Genomic DNA, 21,246 nt, shown 5'->3' with positions numbered 1-21,246 from the left:
TGCTCCCCTCTTTCCAACAGTATACTTTCTTCCAGAATTAATGAAATTTCAGCTTAAAAAATGACCTTTTTCTTCTTGCCTTCCACTCAACATTTCAACAAATACCTGATAGAAACTGCTGTTCATTCTAGTTTCTGTCCTCATGAATGTTTCAGATTTTAAAATACTGCTCGTGTGCACCAGAATTTCATAGGCCTTATTCAGCACACTTGGCTCGTCGCGCTGGCTCCTGTCTAAACTAATTTAAAGGAAAGCACATCCATTAGGGAAGAAGACAGAAAAGCCACTTCTAAATGTGATAAGATTGGAAGATGTGACATGTCAATTGATATTGGTGATGTGGTCACAATCTTGAATTTATTTTAAACTTTTCTCTGTATGGACAACTTCCCATATCGACTTTACTTGCCCTATGCATATACCCAGGAACTCTCACTGGCCTGGCTCAGAAGGAAGTTGATAGTAATCTTGTTTTGTGTGACAACCCATTGCTCTCTAATGGCCTAGACACCTGAAAATTGCTTTGAGCATTTTCTGGAGGAAAAACAAGAAGTGGAAGAGCGGTGGAGTGTTGTGAGTCACCCAAGCTGCAAGAAACAAATCTGTGTCGTTCTTACAAACATGTATCGTTTCTGTTTACCTAGACACTAGGCTTAGTCTTTGCAGCTTTCTGCAGCTGCCTGTAGTTCACAGGCTTTAGAAATCCTACTGTAATGCAGGTGATAGACAGCTGCAGTACATTTTTCATAAGATTGCATACAGAGCATGTAAGTGCATAGGTGAAGTTTCATAATTTCTCCAAATTCCTTTTAAGATGTTTGTTTGAAGAAGTACAAGGTCTAATATGGAATGGGACAGAAAGGGTCAACACTCGATTGCAGAACAAAGAATAAGGGCAGAGGGTGAGGAAGTAACCAGTGGACACTTGGTTTCTTGTAAGTGTAAGAAAGGAATCCACAGTCGTGTATTGAGCTCATGATTGCATCAAGAGGCTATTTTAGGTACAGGGTGGATGAATGGGCTTTTATAAATCGTGGTAAGGAGTGCCTTGTCTGGGGGCTCAGTGATGCCAGCTCCTTCTTTTCTGGTGGCAGACTGGGGCTGTGGGGGAGGACACGCAGACTTGACACACGCCTTGCAGCACACTTGCATGAAATAACTGGCTAATGAAAGGAAACTGTTTTTGCTGACGCTTCAGTGCTGCCAGTACGTGTTGGTGTCAGCCCTGTGTTGCATGGGGAGCTGGGGCATGGGAAGGCTGGCTGTTTGTCAGCCCACTGAAATTGGCTGCCTGGTCTTTAAACTGCACCAGGGATACTTGAGATAAGAAGAGAACATGCAGCCTTTTTAATGTCACTGTATGCACTGTGTCGAGGTTGCAGCTGGAAGAGACCGTCTTGTTCTGCTGCTGGAGGGAAATTAACTCTGTTCGGAACTGGAGTCTCTCTGTAGGCTTTACACAGCTTTGCTATTTAATGATAATGCTGTTACACAGGGGTTCTTACAGAATTATAGAAGGGACCTTTAAAGATCATCTAGTCCAGCTCACCTGCAATGAACAGGGACATCCACAGCTTGATCCAGTTGGCCTGGGCCTGATCCAGCCTCATCTTGAAAGTCCCCAGGGATGGGGCATGCACCACAAGTCTGGGTAACCTGTTCAGTGCCTCACCACCCTCACTGTAAAAGGCCTTGTATGTAACCTAAATATAGCACAACTGTTATATTGGAATTGATGAGAAATGCCATATTTGTTTCTCTGGCAGCTCTGTCAAATCAAGAATCTGGTGATGGTGACTATGCAGGTGTGAACCTGGGGAGTGATTAACATCTGTCCTGCTGTTATCACTGGTCTTAATGCAGTGCCTGGGATCGTGGTGTTACAAGATACAGTTTATTGCTACAGTAAGGAGCAGTGCCAGCAACCACAGAAGTTATGTGTGTGTGAAGCAGATGGAAAGTGGGCAAGGGGAAGTACTATTACCCTTCCAATTAACAGAGGGGTCAAGTGAAGAACTTTAATGCTTTGACTTCCTGAACCCAAGTTCGTGAGGACACCTCTTTACTGCTGATATTTAGGGGAAGAAAAGGTGAGCACTTATGCATGTGGGGACAGTGGAATCCTTGTTATCCACCCTGGAGCACGAGCTCTTGTGCAGGTGGCAAATGCTGGTCCTCCCCCTGAAAAGGGAGGCTCTTGTTTGATGTTAGCAAATGTATAGAGAAGGCAATAGTATGGAAAAAGACTGAAAAATGTTCAGGCATAGGGTGTCTACATTTCCAATAAAAAGATCTCACTAAAAGCTGTTGCAGTTCAATAACCTGTATGTGGTATTCCCCTGGATTTAAGGTTTATTTACAGTTTAACTCTCTTAACTTCAGGGGAAAGCAAATGACTTCAGGTAGCTATTTTTTCATCAGATGGTCAGGTTATTTCTAAACGTGGGAAAATGTGGTTGAAAACAGAACTTAGTGGCATCATGCAAGTTTGTGGAAGAATCAAGTAGAGAATGCTTAGTACATTGGCCTTTTTGCTTCACACTTGAGCTTTTGAAGAGCCTGGTTTGGAGCTCTCTGATTTCTGCTTTGTGCAAGTTCTAAGGAATGTAGTTTTTGCTATTTCCTTAGAAGGAGCTTAACAGTGTGTCATAATGATACAGAAATCTAGATTTATTTTTAAGATTTTCAGAGTAAAGATATGTTGTAACTCTTTATTTACAGGCTAAAGTTATCTGAGATTTAATTCATGAATCATTCAAAAGAAATACATTCTTATGTGCACCAATTTGGAAATTTCTTATTCACCCAGAGACAAAGAGGCAATGATTTCATACTTCTTCAAAATACAAAATCGTTTAGTAAATACTGTGTTCTTTTTACTCTGGCTTAGGAGCAATGGTTTGCCTAGCAGCAATTAAACAATAGTGAAAAACGTTGCTTAGGCGCCTGTTGTTCATAAATAGCTTTCACAAATGTTATCCTCTGATGTACTGGAAAATAAGTGATGTAGCATAGGATTTTCCTAGAAATACACCATTGTTATCCACGTATAATACAAAATGTGAGCAATGTCCTCACTGAACAATAATGAAACTGTTTTGTTTCTTCACTATCTTGTGCTGTAAATATTTACACTGTTTGAGAAACACAGGCTTTCATTGTCCATATGTAAATTTATGCATTTGTGTTAATAGTCTTTATTAATTTTGAAGATAAAGATACAGGGCAATTATTCCCTGGGTATCAGAACTGAGTTTCATGGACCTCAAAGTGATTGCAGTAGAGAATGGAGATGATCACAAGTTATAGGTGTTGCCTTACATCAGGTAGACTTGCCATTGTATTTTGGCGCAGACTTCTCTCACTGGTCTGTATATGTGTTTGTATTTTTCAAAAACTGCAGGGATACATGTAGTGCTGTTACATGTTGTTATCAGACTGAATATTATGAAGAAGAAAGTCATCATTCCTATAATAACGAAAATATTAGTTTGAGCCGTGTGATCAAAAGAACCAGATTCCACTCTGAAGTGTGGATTCAGTGCTGATTCAGAGGGAGGGATGTCTTCTCTGGAGGAGGACGTGAATTTTTCAGAAAGCCAACTTCTGGTTACTGTGTGGGAGTTAAGGGGATCGTGGCCAGGAGTGATAACAAGGCAAGCTCTGTGCGTGCTGTGATACTGCATCCTGCCTGGAGCAGAGCCATGGAGACTTGCAGATTGCTGCATGATCCACGTGCCAGACCTGTTCTGTTGGGAAGCACCTCAGGGCAGGAAGATGTGTTTAACACGAAGGGGTGAGGTGACATGGTGATAGCCTGGGCACTACAAGAAGTGACACACCCAGTACAAATGACTGTGAACTGCAGCCATCCAGAGAGCACCGCTTGCTGACCTGGAGCACAGCAGTGCTGGCTGTTGCCCTCTCAGTCTCCTCACCCTCAAGGGTTCTCAGCGAAAGGAGAATGAAACTTCAGCTTTACCTCTGCATCTTTTTTCTTGTTGCAGTTACAGACTGTCCCTGCAATAACCTCTGTTTCTGAGGTGCAAATCATGCTCATCTTCTGCTGAAGACAAGAGAAGGGATTAATAAGAGCTCTGGGACCATTATTTACTGATCCTGCAATTTAACAGCTTTCTTGTCTAGTTCCATTATGTAGAAATGTTTGTAGAAACAATCATATTTGTATTTGGAGAGGAGTCAGTCAGAGCTGGCAGATACCCTTCTTTCTTTGTGCTGTGTGTAATCTGCAGCTGTATGTTCCTGTGTCCTGAGAAGCCTTCTAAAGGAACATCTGGAATATGCAAAAGAATCTCTTATCCCCTTTCTAACTTTTCTGTTAAGTAACAACATGATTTTAAAAAAGAAATCAGAAGAAAAATATTTTTGTCTTGAAGCACATTATTTTTAGTACACTTGCAGGTGGAAGAAAGGAGGAACTGAGATAATAAAGTAAGAAGTTGCAGCAGAGTTAGTAAACACTGTAAGATACATGTACATAGGCATAGCTGTAAATAGCAATAATTCACAATTAGATCTGTGTAGAGCAAGATCTAAGTCCAACAGTTCTTTTCAGATATGGCATTGAACTAACCCTGAAATGCTAAAGGTTCTGTAGGGAAAGAAGTGTCATTCTCTCCATTCTCAATTTTAGTTCTCTTGATTAGATTTGTTAAGTTAACAAATGCATGTGAAGTGCGTAAGACTTGATGGCATCTCTTAAATAGTGCTGTTAACAAAGTACTGATTAAGCTTCAGTAAAACAAAATGAAGCACAGATGCAGGATCCTCTTTTTGAAAATGCACATCTGTCATCTCTAGAAAAGGATTATGTAAGCTATATTAGTAGGGGAGGAGTCCTGGCAAGCTCAAAATAAAATAAATGAAAGCTTCAAACTGGTCCCTACACAAGCTAATAGGATTGGAGACATTTGCAAATATGAAATACGTAGTGTACAGAAAATAGCATAGGATGTATGCACAGGCCACGGACAGTTTGAATGTCAGGGCAGGTAAGCAAGTAAGGTGCACACGGAGGTTTGCTGAGTACTGCATGAGTGCTTCTGCTAAATTTGAACACACCCATGCACACACATACACAAAAGAGATTTTTATGCTCATGGGACTTTTGAGACTTAAGGCTGCCAGCAGAAAAACAGATTCCAAAGCAGCATTAATAAATTATTTTGAATCTCACTTAGAGAAAATAAGCAGTACACCATCTTTGAGCAGCATAATGTTTTTCAGAAGGTTTCTATTCCTGTTTGGGTTGGGTTTTGTGCTGTGCAGGGGGGGAGTTCCAGGCACTCACAGCAGCGTTCTACCAGCCTGAAGGGCAGCACTTCCCACCCTGCAGCTGGTGCATGCCCTGAGCTCCACCAACTCCATCAACTCCACTTCAGGATATTCGTGGTATTGCATAGCACTCCAGTGAATGGATTATCTGGACTGCAGTGATCTGTGTCTTTATTTTTAACTTGCACGACCCCCAGGAGATTGATCTATGTGTTACGACTTGCTGTCATCAATGGGAACTAAGGGAATCAAAGAGAAGTGTAAGAAACCTCGAGGCAGACAGGAATAACTCACAGGTGAAATTTGTTTCGGTTCTCATGTTAGCGGTTATCCTCTTGCTTATGCCACAGGTTACAAGGTTTATCTTTCACGCACACGAAGGCAGATTCTTTTATAATCCAGAGACTCTATTCTTGAAATAGGAAAACAGCTGAGATATTTGGCTCTTTTATCTCCTCCTCTGAGCAATGCAAAGCATGTGCATGCACATCCATACATCCACAGGATGCTTTCCTTTTGGTGTGTCTGTCTATGTCTGCACCCAGTGCCACTACATCTCTAGATCTAAATCTTTGTTTAACCTTTATTTTGGAACATGTGGTGGACGGAAAAGCTGCAGTGAGTGGCAGGTGGAGACAGCAGCATGCCTTCCTGTGCCTTGGCCCTTCCAGTGGCACATCTTGTGGAGCAGCCCAGCAGTTCACCAAGTGTTAGGCTACCCTCATGGCTGACATGCGTCCCAGTTTCCTCAGTGAGGCCTGGTGGGGTGGGTGATGGAAATGGGATTGCAAACAGTCCCCCAGCTGCTTTTGCTGTGGTGAGTTTATCTGTTGATGTCTGTTGTTCCCCCTTGTGTACTCGATGCTGATGACCCAAGGGAATCTAATTTTCTGTTGCTGTCAGGAGACATAGTGCTCAGGGGAATGCCCCAACACCAGGCCCCAGTCACACATTTGCCTTTCCTCCTTGAGTACTGTAAAAGACAGTTTGTCTAATTCCCTCTGAATCTTGCTGGTGTTGTTGTGGTTGCGTGGTTCTGACATAACTCTGGTCTGATGTTACAGCTGATGTGGTTTTAGGTGAGCAATCCTGTGCTGGAAATCTCTGAAGGGTCCAGCTATGAAAACAGGTTCAGCTCATTATCATTTGGTAAATGCCCAAACTCTGTATGGGTTTTCTTTAAGTATTTTTCTCTAGTATGTGAGCAGCCAGGAGGGCAGGGTAAGAGGATCCCTCATCCTTCACAGGCAAATGACTGCCCTGCTTGTGGCATCTGGTTCACACATATGCATTCTGTCTCACTTCTCTGCCATCCCATGATTGCATCAACTTTCCAGGCAAAGTGGAGCTGGAGTCCTCCGCAAGGGAACAGCATCCACACCAGTGGTCACAGGGCTTCTCTTGTGTGTGGGGTTCACAGACTGAATCTTGCATAAGGAGGAGGAAGCTGAGCTCCTATCTATCTGCTGCCTCCAAGGTGTGTTGTGTCAATGGGGAGAGATGCTTTGGCAATAGGATTGCTCACTTTATATGAGAGAGGGATTTCACATCTAACTATGCGCTGATTTATGACTACAAATCCTGAGTAGAAGAGAGCACGTAAGAGCTGTCCCCTTGCCTCAGCACTGCCTACTGGGAAACCTTTCTGGCAGGCCCCTGGTTTGATGTGTTTGAAGCTTTCTTAGATCTTTGTTCTCCCCATCCATGGAGATGTTCAAGGCCAGGTTGGATGGGGCCCTGGGCAGCCTGGTATTAGATATAGAGGTTGGCAGCCCTGCCTGTGGCAGGGGGTTGGAGCTTGATGGATCCTCAAGGTCCCTTCCAACCTAAGCCATTCTATGATTCTCATGTGCTCTACTCTTCACCATGGATCGGGAGCCCACAGTGTTAATTCAGCTGTGGAAAAAGTCCCACAGAGCTTGTTTTTTAGTTTTTTACAAAGAGGCATTGCTTTTCTGGCATCCTTGTCAGTATGCGCTTGGCGCTGCAGATGGTTGACTTGTGTAACTTTATCCTTTAATTAGTGCTGTGGAGCTAAGGTGCTTCAGGTTGGGACTGGCAGGCCTTGAGTGTGTAGTTGTTAGGATCCTTCCAAGCTGGAGGCATACAGTGTGGCATCTGGGGTAAGTTTAGAGCTTTTCTTAAGCTGCTCTTGAACAAAGGCAGGCTTTGTTGAGTGTCTGCCCAGCTGCTCTACCAGAGGAAGGCCATTTTACATTATCTTTGAATATCTAATTGGATTATATATTTCAAAGAATTCTAACGTGCTGTCCGTAAAGTACCAGCAGAAAAAGTGGTCTGATTTGTTTGTTGGAATCAGAGGGATTTAGCTGTGTTTTCTAATAATTTTCCTTGTTCTCCTTACAGCAGTAAAATACCCTTGCCTGGAAGCCCACAACCTTTTTGTGGGCTGCAGACTGGGCTCTGTCTCCACGCCCCTTGGCTCAGCCATTGCTGGCAGTAGCACGGGACATATTACCTGACAGAGTTTCATTGGAGCTTGACGCTCCCTGGATTTCATTTATGTTTTCTTGGAAAATACCTTTCATTCCTGCTTTGTTTATTGCAGCTTGTTATTCCTATCTCAGCCCATGCTTATCTCTCTTCTGGCACTTACAGCTTGGCTCCTTTAGAGGATGAAGCTAAATAGGTGTGGAGGACTTGCAGAAGTTCAGAGTTCTTTTTCTTTGTGATAGACTTGCGTTTCAGTAGTGCTGGTAAGTCCCATTTTGCCTCTGTCCTTCAATAAGGAAGTGTCCTTGCTGTTGCTTGTTCATACTTGCAGATGTTTTTTTTAAGATCAGTGATGTCTAGAAGTTATGGAGGTGCTGCCTTATGGTATGCTGTCTTGGCATCGATGAAAGTAATATAAATCCTGACTAGGTGTCAGCAATACTCTTGAATTTGGCTGAGCACTCTAACGGGCAGCCAGCATCCTTGGGAAGCAGAAAGCATTGCCTTTTGTTTTGTTTTTGCCGGTGATATGCTTTATGACCTCCAACAACTCTTTTCCCCCTCAGTAGAAAGAGAATACTGAGCCATCATTCCTTGCATAAAATGTCTTGGGATAGGTTTTTTTTTTTTCCCTATTTAATCAAAAGCAGTCAAAGATCCTGCAGCACTCCTGTGGAGCCTGGTAGAAATAGGACCACACCAGCATCTTTTGCGTAATCAACCTAGGAAACTTGGCCTATCTTTAAAACTTCCAATTAATTAAATATTAAAAAAAACAATATATGCCGTCTATGCTAGGAGTATGCAGTGCTGGGTTATACCACTTCCAAATTGTTAAGTAGTATAACATATAGGACATCTAGCTAGTCCTTGTTTTTTGTGTGGCAGATGAAAAAAACAAATCAAAAGGTGGTATGTTATGGAAATGTAAGAAAAATGCAGTTGCCCCAATTAGGCTCTGCTGTGGTAATTCCTCTCTAATCCTTTCCTTAAACACAATTGATTGTGTCTAATTTGCAACAGGTTATGTTCCAACTAAATGCCCTATAAGCGTACATGTTTCAAAAAGCTTTTAATCTAATAGCAGGTATGGCTAATTATGCCTGTCTTTCAGATTAGTTGCCAAATTTGGCTAATTTATGTCTATTACTGTCTTTTCTATGTATAATGCAGAGGATAAAGTGTGTGTAGCCTGGTGAATTCCTGATTCCCAGCAAGGGATTTTGATTATAATACTCTCCAGTTGCCTTAAGAAAGGAAAAGCCCACGTGATGTGTTTTCCTACTGTTGGTACACTTTTGGATTAATGATTGGAGCCAAATGCAGTGGTTAAAAACACACAGCACTCAGCTAGGCTGAGGACTGTACCTGAGACAGTGTAAGAAACTCCCCGCACCAGCCTTGCTCTCTGCACCTAGCACACTCCTGCTGCTCAGCATGAAGAGCTGCTCATCCACCTCCTCCTGTGTACCCACACAGTCTCAAGCACATGCTCTGCCCTCTGTCCTGCTGTTGGACCACTTCCCAAACTGTTGATAACTTACTTATTTCTTTGCATAAACTGCGCTCTGGCCTGTCTGGCTGTAGCTCTTGAAAAGTCCTGTGTCTTTTTTCACCCAACCAGAACTCTTTCTTTTTCAGAAAGCAGAGGGAAGGCAAGAAGTGCACCTTGGTCTAACTGATGGCTTAGTTTTGGAAATAATTACATTTCAAAATACTTCATGGGTTTTTTATTTTTCTTTTTTTTTTTTAGGTGCAAGGTCTGACAATGGCACTGAATGAGTGCTGCCTTCAAGCCTCCTTCCTGTAAGTGATAGGACCAAACAAGGCGGTGTGATGAACATGCCACTGCATCAAATCTCTGTCATTCCAGCTCAGGATGTTACCTCTTCCAGAGTCTCCAGGAGCAAGACCAAAGAAAAAGAAGAACAGGTAGTGACAGATAAATTCAATTTTCACAGGAAGTTATCTGAAGTTAAAATGGTAGGGGCTACCAAATTAGATGTGATTCTGATCCAAAGACCCAACTCCTTGCATGATTGCTGCTCTAAGTGAAAATGAATGTTAACCTAATTATTTCTAATTAGCGGTCTAATATTTGCCATTACAAAGCAGATGGCTGCAAAATACATTGTCATGAAAGTTGTAGCAGGTGTATTTTCCTGAAGATAAGGCTTGTATTTGCTTGGGAGCAAATGTGTGAGTGAAATTTTGGGGGGTCTTCTGGTACTAATGAGAAATGGAATGCAAAAATATCTGAAGTATCTAATGATTTCAACTTAAGAGAATTTAATTAATAGGCTGATTAAAAAATAATTATTAAGGACATAATGTGGCTGGTCTTTGGGTATCAACCTTATTTAGACGCTGGGCTGTGTCTCTGGTCAAGCCAAAAGGTCTTTGTGTGCATCATGTTTTAGTTTATGCTAAAGCTGCATTATCTGCAAGTTCCACAGAAACCATTTCATGTTTTTTAGCTTTACTCTAGCATAAAAGCAGTCCAAGAGAGCACTCACATTATGGAGCAACTGCAAGGGCAGGCTTGTTCTGTGAACTAGGAACATGTATTCAGCAGTGGTCAGATTCTCAGAAGATGCAGAGCAGCACTCTTACAGGTTGGGCACACCTGAAATATAAGGGACTGCAAAGGCACTGTCATGTTATAGAGAGGGATTCACTGAGACTAACTTCAGGTAGGATTGGAAAAAAAAAAAAAAGTTGTTTCTGATGTGTTAGGAAATTCTGCTTAGACTAGCCCTTCACCCGCCATCTGACTAGACTGCGCCTACATAATTTTGTGGTTTGTCAGCAAAAAATCTATTGTCTCATAGTTATGTTTTTGGAGTCTTCATCTCATTTAAAGCTTAAAATGGATTGTAGTCCTTCACGTTCTTAAACCAGTAATTAATTTTCTGGATTCCCGAATCCAGGTAGACTGACTTGGCACTAGTTTTGGTTGCTGGAACCAGGCAGGAAGTTGTCTCCTCAGCTGAGGTGCTTTAAGTCATTGGGGCATCTTGTCTCAGGAGTCCGCTGGAATCTCTTGCTTCCTAACCTACAACAAGTAACAGCAGTCCACGAATGTGCTGGGCAGCTCTCTGGGTAAAAGGACTTTTTTGTTGCTTCTTTTGGGCTCCTCCCATAGAGAAACACTATGCTCTGAAAGGGCATGAAACAGTTCCCTTGTAAATGCATGACAGTTCTCTGAATTGGCTACTCTCCAGTTAGGTCATGTGAGTTAGGAGGCCAGTCAGATTACAATGACCTGTAGTAACTGTTTGACCATGCACTGAGCCCAGAAGTGAGAGTCCCAAGTCTCTTTCCAAACCTTTTCCTTTGTTTCTGACACAACAATTTTATATAGAGGGTGCAAGAGAAAGAAATTGTAGAACATCACTGGTGTATTTTCAATCATTTCAGACCACCTGTACTGTGTGTGAGGTAGATATCACTGCAAGATAAAAAGTACAATGCAGTATTGAGCAAATTTGCTTAGCGGTTGCAGATGGTTTTCCTGCCTTGGGTAACATCTGCAGTTCCAGAGAAAGACACTAGGTAAAACTAAGAAAGAAAGTAAGTATTTGCACTTCAGTTTTGTAAGTTCAGTACAAAGTCATTTTAGCTTCAGTGCTCCTCTCTTTCAGTATTGTAATTTTCCATTATGCAGCACAGCTTGCAGTTACTTCTCTGTGTTGTGACTGCCCTGGACACCATTCTTGCATGGATTTCTACAAAAATATGTAATGGATTTTTAGGAGAGAGTGGAGCATTTTACAATTTGATTTAAGTACTTTAATTTTCTTACCTTTCTTTTCCTTTTCTGTATAATAAAGTACTCATTCTAATGGCAGTAAGCGCCTCAAGCCATTGTGTACACTGTGGTCTTAAAGGTTTTGAGTTGTACAAAGCCACTTGCCAATCTGAACAAAATCAAACAAACTCCAAATAACAATCAAAGCTAATATTACCTTTTAAAAGATAATATGGAGGTTTATTGTATAATAGCAGGTTCTTAGACCAAGGGCATCTCCAGGTGTGTGCTTTGTAGACTGAGTTGGCTCTGTACACATCTGCCTTGTTTATTACCAAACTTGGCTAAAACCAAAGTGTATGAAAGTTGAATGTCAGCTAACAGATCAAAGTTTGACTTACTTTTATTCTTGTTTTGGTTTACTTTTCCTTTGGGAACTTGGTATTTCAAACTAGACCATTAGCTTGTCTGTACCTGCATAAGCCATTCAGAGAAAGAGCTCAAGAAGCACAGCAGCATAAAGTGAAGCTCCAGTGTGCCTAAAGAGGGAACTTAGCCAGTCTGAGGAAAGTTAGTTTTTGATTTCTTCCCCAGAAGGAAGATGTTTTATTTCTCATTCTCCTATCTTTTGTGAATACAGATGTGTTTAATTTTCCACATTATGTTTATAAGAATTGCAGAGAGAATTTTTGCCAGCTGAATGGTTCAGATCTATATTTGCGCTCTTTCTTGCTTCTGGTCAAGATGTAGCTTTGATATTTCAAGTTAAGGCTTGACTGGTTTTAGTAATAGTTTTCCTTGCTGCAAGAGCAAGTTTTCTGGACTAGTGGTTTGGGACTAACTGTGAAAAACAGCAAGAAATCCTTACGACCATTATTACACAGCAATTTATCAAAGCAGATAATCTGTAGTCCTTGGGCATGTCTCATGTGAGTTCAGTACATGTGGAAGTCTGTGGCAGAAATCCTACTGCATTTGAAAAGGTGGTAAGGTGCATAACACCTGCCTGCCATTTCTGCTTTAGGTCCTTAGAAGTCAGTGATATTTATTAGTGGAGCCTGGTAGATCGTCATTCAGGTTAGTGTGATTTTCAAGGTTTGAAATAGTTGAAAACTGTGGTTACCAACAGTCTTTGATGAAACTTTGTCCATTTTCACAACAAGAATGGGGAAGGTCATAAAGGGATTATTACTCTTGCATTTAACTCAGATGAACTGTTAGCTTTAAGAGCTATTAATAACCATCGTTAGCTTCTTACTTATCCTTCACTAGGAATAGCCTCATACTTACCTGCCTTAAGGGAGAGTCACTCTATTGTTTGTGAGGTGCAACAGACTTTGACCTTTTGGAGGCTATCCTGCTGACAGTGATGTTTCCTAACATATCCAACAGGCAGCCCTCAGCACTTAAAGTGGAAATGAGGCAGTGATGCTGGCATGTGGTGAAGGTGTTGTTCTGCTGTCGTTCTGTGACAGGATATTGCTTGTTTGAGAGGTTTGTGCCCCACAGCTTGTTTCTATAAGGTAGTATGGTGAGTGAAGCTCCCTAACCAAAGCTTCTACACTGTCCTTCTGAAAACATGAGTAACTTCTACACTGTGGCCACCTGTGCTGTGATTTCTGCAGATCTCATAGGCAGATCATGGGTGGGCTGATCAGGTGTGACTGGGAGATCGTAGGATGCTGGTTCAAACCACTTTGGGCACGCAACGGCCTGGATGTGGGAAGTGATACTGAATTCCTCTCAAAGAGCGTATAGCAAAGATCATATATTGCAAAACCAAATAAATGTTCCAGTCAAATTTAAACATCAATTTTATTTCACTGACTGAAACTCTTCTGCTCTCTGTTCTAGAGCAACTGCCTTCTTGTGTCTAAGTGCTGTTAAGTAATTATTGGCTTCTATGTGCTCAGCAGAGATTTTATAACAATCTTATACATCTTCAGGTGCTGTCTTGGTGTCACTATGACTACCTGATTTGTCCGGATGAAATTGTGGTGAAAGAAGTACATTGTGCTGCATCTTGCTAAACTTCTGCCTTCTTAGCATTCTCCTCTTGCATTCTGTAACAGGAAAGATATTGTAGCATGTTAACTCATACAAGCCATGTCTTACTGGAAAAGCAGGACTTTAAAAAAAGGAAGAAAGAAAGCAATAGATGCAGTTGCAAGAATTTTTAATCACAGATCAGCAGTGTGATATAACGATGAATGCATTGAATGCCTTGAGAGGTATTACATTGTTCTTAAGGTACAGAAGCACTCTCTGACCTCTTCAGTTTACTTTTTGGACTTTGAGCTGTGTCTGTGGGCTCTAACTCGCTGAACTTGATTGAAATGCTTGTGCATTCGTAAGGCAGTGCGTGTGGCTTTGCTTGTCCATTGAACCAAACCAGCCGTTAAGCAAACAGGCTGTGAATCCCCTGAGAGTTTCTCCCCTTATTATTTTTATACTGAGGTTTATGTGTTTGTGTGTAGCTATGTACTATGTTAACACTGTCTGGCATCTTTCCTTCATTAAATTCACTTTGTGTAGAAACTGGTTAACTACAGAAGAATTTTTGTCCAAGTATCCTGTAACTCTTCTGTGGGAAGCAGATGTCTCATTTGCTGTACTGCTTATAGGTTTAAGCCTCAAAGTGGGAATTGCAAAATCCTTTCCTGACAATATGAACTTTGGCTTTTACCTACCGTGTTTTTCACCGGATCATAAAGTGCTTCTTGGAAAAAGCTGATCTCACACTTCCTGCTTTTTGAAAAGTAGCAATTAGGCAATTTTTTGTTGACAGAACAGGCAACAGAAGCACATCTGAGGAGCTGCGGGGAAAATGCTTCTTCTCCTGTTGTCTGTGACCAGGTAGGAACACTGAGAACACCGTGGATGACGGAAGGCAGCTGTTGCAGCCTTCTGAGTCGTAGCCCTGCAGTGATGCTGTCATGCTGAGAGCAAGGTTTCCTTGACTGATTTCTGTATTGACTTCTGACATCTTAGTGTGTGTTTACATAGGAGCATGTGCTGACTGTGCTCCCACTCAAATTACCTTCAACAGGTAAACAGTCTAGTGAGGAGCACTACAGGAAAATTGCTTGAGAATTTGCTTGACACCAGATCCCTCTCTTTCCTCCAGGAGTGGTGCACTTGTCTGTGCTTCAACACCACCCTTCTTGTGATATCTCCCTTTGGTTATTAGGAGAGACCTTCTTGTGCTTGTCATGATGGCTTAGCTGTCATTTCAGCCAAGCCCTGCAGACATCAGGGTGCTGTGTATCTCTTCACTACCGCAGACACCTTGATGTCTGGTGGCCTGAGGCACTTCTCCTGCACTCCCCATGGGCACACAGCACTCCTGCCATTCGCTGCCAGCTTCAGGGCTTCTTCCTGCTCTTCCACAGGGTGTTTGCAAGAGCACCACTGACCTCCCTCTTCAGTGTGCCACCTGGAAGGCTGACAAGCACACCGAACACAGCCTGGCCTGGATTAAACTACTGGTCTGGAATTTGGGATTTGTCTTTTCCTGCCAACTAGGTAGTACTGTCTTTCCTCCATCTGTGGAAGTGGGGAGGCACTACTGACAGAAGACTTGTAAAGGTTTCAGGTCTACACACAAAAGATGAGGAGCCAGAAGCGTTTGTCACCAGATTCTCTGAGGGACCCATTTTGATTGTGACCTCCCCAGATCTGCATGAATGTACTATATTAACACTGTCTGGCATCTTTCCTTTATTAAATTCACTGCTCTTGTTATGTCAAATACAGGCTGAGAAGCTTGTCCTCTCCAGCCCCACTCTCGGAAGCTGAACGCAGGAGCGCGTTGTTTCCCAGAAACATTGATGGCGGAGGAGGAAGAGAGGAAACGGGAAGTGGGAGGGAAGGGCCAGGGGAAGCTGCTCCTGCTTGAGCAGTTGTAACAAAGAAAGTCGGATCACCCCATGTGATACTCTGTTGCGTTTGTCTTGGAGTGTGTACAGCGTGTGTGGGTGAGGAGAGGAGCAGGTGGCTTCTGAGTGGAGATGAATTATGGAAATGCTTTCTGAAAGGGGTTTGAAGGAGAAGAGGAGAAAACCCTGAATTTTAAAAATGCAGTAAACATTTCAGAAGCTAACAGCAGGTTAATACAGCAGTGGAACTTTTTTTTCATATACCAATGCTTCAGAAAAGAAACTATTGAAGTTTAAGGTTTTGCTGTTTGCTTGTAATCAGACACGTACAGCCTCTGCTTTGATTATTTGTCAATAATAGTATGTGAACTGCTTGCTTTGGAGTCTCAGCACCAGAAACCTGTAGTTAATTATTATGATCCATAGCTGTTGCATTAACCTGAATCCTTAAACCACCTCTCAGCTATTAACACAATCTGTCTAGTTTTCGTTAGCAGTTCATGTGAACAAGCTGAGCATAATTCTTAGAAAAACAAAATTTTGTAAAAGAAGTGCTGGCACTATTTAATTGTGGGATAGCTGAGTGCATTTCCTTTGTGGTTTGTAGGCGTGTTTCTGTTTTGTGATCCTGGCATTTTTCTATCCTGCCAAAACCATGCACGCTCATTTTCTTTCTAAGAACAGTGTGTCAGTCAGGATCCCACACTGAGCTGTATCTGTGTATAAATGTCTGTCAGAGCAGAGTGATGCTGAAATCACTGCAGCTCCACAAAGACATGGGTCAAGGCCTTAATCATACTTTTCAGGGATTCCCATCATCCAGTGGCTATACTGTTTCTTGAAAGTGATGCTATCAGGCTTCCTGCAAACTGATTTTTAAAGCTTTGTTAATTAAAGGTAATTTCTGTAAATGAAAGACAGACTAGAAGTGCAGGGATATATTTTTTTTCTCCTTCATGCTAAGCCTCATGCATTGATGCTTGGTGAGTGTCTTCATTTTTTTTACTTGGTTGAGTTTTGTATTGTTTGGGGATTTTTTTTTTATTTATTTTTTCCCTGTTAAGAAGAAAGACTAAAAATTCTGTGTGGGGGGAATGTAGTGATGTAGCATCCTTATGGTATCTGTACTTCAGATTTTTCAAAGCTGTGTTTGACATTCAAGTTGCTGATTTTCCATTACACTCCTTACCCCTAGTTTCTAAAAAGGTATATGTAGCCTTAGATGGGCACCTCTGAACTTAGCTAATTTTTCATAGCCTTTACACTGTTTATGAAGAAATCTTGCTGACAAGGGAAGAGGCCTTTGTATTCTTTAGAAATTGCTTCTCTGCTCACTGCAGAAATCTAAGCAGTTAGGACTATAGCCTTTTGAGTCGGTAGTGCTCATACCTAGAAACAAAATCCACCTTTGGGATCCATTCAGCTTCTCTTGGTCCCAGAAGTGATGTTTACTCATCTGCGATGAACTTCTCTTTGCTGGTTTATGTTGCTGCTGTTTTAGAAAGTCATCTGTGGAGATTTCATGACATCCACAAGTCAAAGTTTTTTTTTCTTATTGCTGAACAATCCCAAATGCTTTTTTATGAGGTTAGTGACTGGAATTCAGAAATTCATTTTCAAGAAGTTGACAACTGAATTCTGCTATTTTCAGAGTTAAAGGGAAGAATAGGATCATGTACTTGCTGATATTTAAGTTTATTTACAACCCAATTCCCTACTTTTATAAATGAGCGCACTTCATGTTAATGAAAATGAGTGGGAGTGGCCTTTTTATATTTTTTTTCATATTCTTGACTGTAGAATGTCTCGTATTCCTTGTGAACTTAACAACAGGTGGCTTTGTGGATCTTGGAGAGGATTGTCCTCAAATCTGCAGAATTTGGCCTAGTTCTTGTGCTATGTGCACACTGTGTGCTCCCAGTGTATTCTTCAGGGGTGCAACATGTGTAGTGCTCCTAGCGGCAACAGTATGAGACCGAGCAACTAAATGTATTGAACATTACGCAACTGCAAGCGTGCGTGTTTGCTTGGATATTCATATATGCAAAATCTGAGTGTTCAAACTGTTTTTTGATTTTTTTTTTAATATTAGAACATTTTCAGTAGTAGGTTTGTATCTTACGTTTGGGGTTTTTCAGAGACCTCGTGGTTACATTTATAACATACCTCTTGCTTTTCTGTATGACCTCCTTGAATCTATATCAAAGGCGGTTGGGAGATACAGATTTTCTGTGCCTCATTACCCTGAAGAAAAATTTGCATTACTTAGCTAATTTCAGTCACTTTTGCCATATTTGTCTAGGATCGTTTCTAATTGTGCTGTGTTTACCCTTCATCCCAGCCTTCTTGGATAAACTTCACTATTGCCAGGAAGTGAGGCAACATATGATCAGATACCTTCCCCCAACACTCACTATGTATTTCCACAAGATTGTCTGCTGCTCCAGGATGGACCAGATTCCTGGGCTACTTGAGGACACAAACAGGTGGGTGACATCTAGTAGGAAGGCAGTATAGAACAGGCAGTATATGGAAGAAGCCCTTGAAATGCTATTCTCAGCTCAAGGGTGCTTTTCAGTGTGTAGCCCAGTGGTGAGCTGGATAGGTGCAGAGGGCTGAGTTCCAAGTACCACAGGGCCTGCTCAGAGGACAGGAGCTCCCAAGTGGCAAGTGAAAGGGGAAGTGAGAACCCAGAAACCTCCAGATGCCTGAGATCATAGCTCTTGGGAATGCTGATTAGTTGGCTGTAATCCCTATAAGCATGATTAAAGCTCATCTGATTCATGAGGCTGGTGAAGAAATAGGTTCTGGAAGGACTGGTTGTGTGCAGTAGAAGGATGTGCTGTGTCCTGCACTTTGGTTACAACACCATGCAGTGCTACAGGCTTGGGGAAGAGTGGTTGGCAGCTGCACAGAGGAAAAGGATCTGGGAGTACTAGCTGACAGCTGGTTGAACATAAGCTAGCAGTGTGCCCAGGTGACCAAGAAGGCCAGTGGCATCCTGTCTTGTATCAGGAGGAATATAGGTGATCATACCCCTGTACTCAGCTCTGGTGAGGCCACACCTTGAATACTGTGCTTTTGGACCCCTCACAAAAAAAGACATCAAGGCCCTGATAGGAGTCGCAAAAGGCAAGTTTTATCTTACTACTCCTGCATGTGTTGATGTCAGATTTAACTATATAGTCCAGAGAAGTGACTAGTCTATTTTTTTTAGCTTTTCTTTCTTCCTTCTATACTGTACTTTAAATGTCACAACCATATGTTGTTCAGAATTACAGATTGACATTGAATTGTTTGAGATTTTCCTTTTTTAGGAATTGGAGACAGGAGCCCCAAAAAAGACAGTTTGAAAGTGTGGAGGCTGCATCTGGCTTTTTTTGAATGGCAAGTGATTAATTGATTTTTTTTAATTTTTTTCTTCATGAAAGCAATCAAGGAACTGCCTTTTATCGTAGATTACTAGCTTTTCCTGAATTGAAGGCTTCAGAGGAGGACTGACTGGATACACAAAACCCACATCAGTCTTAAAGTTTTTTTCTAGTAATTGTCTGCCTGTATATTTCTAGTCATTATTCTCAAGCAGTAGATGTGAGAGGAGGTGGTTTCTGGATTGATCAGTTCGAAAGAAGCAGTGTACATTTCCCTCAGCAATTTGCTTACACGTATGTTTTTTGGCTTGAGATTTTATTCACAACAGTGGAACCACTTGGCTGACTCCAAAGAATGGAGTGGGTGGGGCTTTTTTTTCCCCCCCCTCTCCCTCTACCCTCCCCAGTCTTCTTTCTGTACTGCAGATGGCAGAGAGCAAATTATTTGGGTAAAGATTGCAAGGCAGGCTTGTATGTAACCAAGTGAAACATTCACTGATTTTTGCATCTTAATTTCTCTGAGCTGGTTAATATAATAGCAGTTAAATAGATTCATTCCACATGAAATGCTGCAGTGTAACTTTTCCTTCGGCTGCCTACAAGCATTGCACACTGCAGAGCCATTTGAGTTACTGAAGCATCCACAGGCAGAAATGTTGAAGAGACCTCCCTGCATAGGATAGTCTGTTCTTAGACACCAAGGTTAGGGTCCTTGGGAAAAGGGAAGCACAGCTACTGAGTACCTATAAGCTTTAAACCGTAGCTATTTAAGTAAAGCACTTAAAAGGGAAGTGTTCATGGAAACATTTGCAAATTAGAGCCTGTGTACTTCCAGTGTTATGTTGTGCTTAAATTCATATAAAATACCCTCCCCCATTACAGAACTGGTTCTGTACTGTGATTAATATAAAAACCTTGACTGTTGTACTTACATTGCTTCAAGTCATGATATAAAAATGCTTGATCATCACATAATGATGACATAATTTGTCTCACACAGAAGAGGGAGAGACATGCTGGAGTACAGATTTTTTTGTTGTATGAAATTTTTACTATATAAAGTGGAGCATAGTTATATAAAATAGAATTATATTCATGTATTCGTAGGTATTAATAATAAAAGGCTGATTGTCCTCTAAACTGAAGTCTGTAGGGCCTTCCATCCCCAAACCCTTTCCCATTAGTTAGGCTGAGAATGCCTTGTTTTATTTTTATAGTTCATTTGAAGTTTGTGATGTTGAAGGCCAGGAGGGATGGTCACATCTGACTTGCACTCACCTCTGTTACAGATGCAAATAAGTCCTTAACTGTACAAGATGCACTATAGCCAAATCTACAGCCTTGAGCTGAACATGAGGGGTAGATGTTCTAGTTTGGTTAATAGTTTGTTTCCATGCCAACCAGCTTTAGTTTACAAAAACCACACCTGACTTCTATTTTCTGTGTTTTTAATTCTGAGTTTGTCTGGCTTCAGCTCCCAGCTGGTTGTAGGTGCCTCTTTTTCTATTAATTGAAACAGACTTTTCAGTGGTGCTCATGGACCACTCAACATACTGCAAACAAGTCACCCTCTTTTTTAGAGAAACTTACAGATAAAGTTCTTAAATCTCTCCCAGTGTGTTTCCAGCAGCCTTGAAAATGCTTGAGGGCAGGGAAGGAAAGCCTTTCCTCCCATCTCTCTTATTTGGAAGGAAAGATTGAGACAGTGGAGGTGAATACATGTATCTCAATTACAAGGCAAGCTGCGCTTCTTTGCTGTCAGTGCTTTGCTGCTGCTGCTGTTGTCCCTTAGTTCTCCAGTGCTTCCCTTTGGTGGTGCTGTATTTCAGAGGGAAAGCTGATCTCTCTTTGCTGTAACACAGTGGCAAATTGCACTGATCAGGTTCTCATCTCCAGTTGTCACCTTACTGCAACTTCCTAAATCCTTCACTGCACTCCTGCTTTGTGGGCTGAATCCTCTATAGCTTGTAGTTAGAGTTGGTGTCACTTGGACTTGCTCAAAGTAAAGCACAGTTTGAGTTAATTTTTTCCCCCCAAAATCCATTTTGATTGCTTGATTGTCTGTCAGCCTCTTCATTTTTACCACCCTGCTAAGCTTTGTCGTCTGTAAATGTAGCTGGCAAAGACTTAAAGACTTTTCTATATTTTTTTTAATTCATTTTCACATGATTATTGAAAATATTGACTAATGCCAGGTTTAATGCTAATCTTTTGAAACCAGTAGGCAGTAGGAACATCTTCGTGTGATTGTGTATTGACAAGGCCAACTTTTAATCTGCCAGGAATTTGCTCATAAGCATTTAGGTTTTCTATTAGTATTGCTTGACTTTTTTAGATGGAAAAATAACACCATTTAAGACAGTTACAAATTTCTACTTGGTGAAACTAGCTGCATTCAAAACATTCATAGCTTAAAAGAAGGAAGTGGGGGGTCATTTGATGACACTTCCCCTCACCATCCTTATGTAAAGTCACTTATGCCTGAGACCAGTGAGTG

The 21,246-nt window shown here is 41.5% G+C and overlaps 1 protein-coding gene across 5 annotated transcripts in view; it reads left to right on the top strand.

Moving 5' to 3' along the window:
- The window catches only part of MARCHF8 (membrane associated ring-CH-type finger 8), an 86,483-nt gene that overhangs the window by 10,931 nt on the left and 54,306 nt on the right, over window positions 1–21,246 (top strand). For all 5 annotated transcript variants that reach the window (XM_010714449.3, XM_010714447.3, XM_010714448.3 and 2 more), the window contains exon 2: window positions 9,503–9,681. In XM_010714449.3, coding sequence (XP_010712751.1) covers window positions 9,586–9,681 — 96 coding nt within the window. In that variant the 5' untranslated portion in view covers window positions 9,503–9,585. The remainder of the gene's footprint in view (window positions 1–9,502; window positions 9,682–21,246) is intronic.

The sequence above is a fragment of the Meleagris gallopavo genome, chromosome 8 (genome assembly GCF_000146605.3).
Source record: "Meleagris gallopavo isolate NT-WF06-2002-E0010 breed Aviagen turkey brand Nicholas breeding stock chromosome 8, Turkey_5.1, whole genome shotgun sequence".
In the NCBI taxonomy this organism is placed as follows: domain Eukaryota; kingdom Metazoa; phylum Chordata; class Aves; order Galliformes; family Phasianidae; genus Meleagris; species Meleagris gallopavo.
The sequence above is the reverse complement of the archived record's forward strand: the minus strand, read 5'-3'. Positions and strand labels throughout refer to the sequence as shown.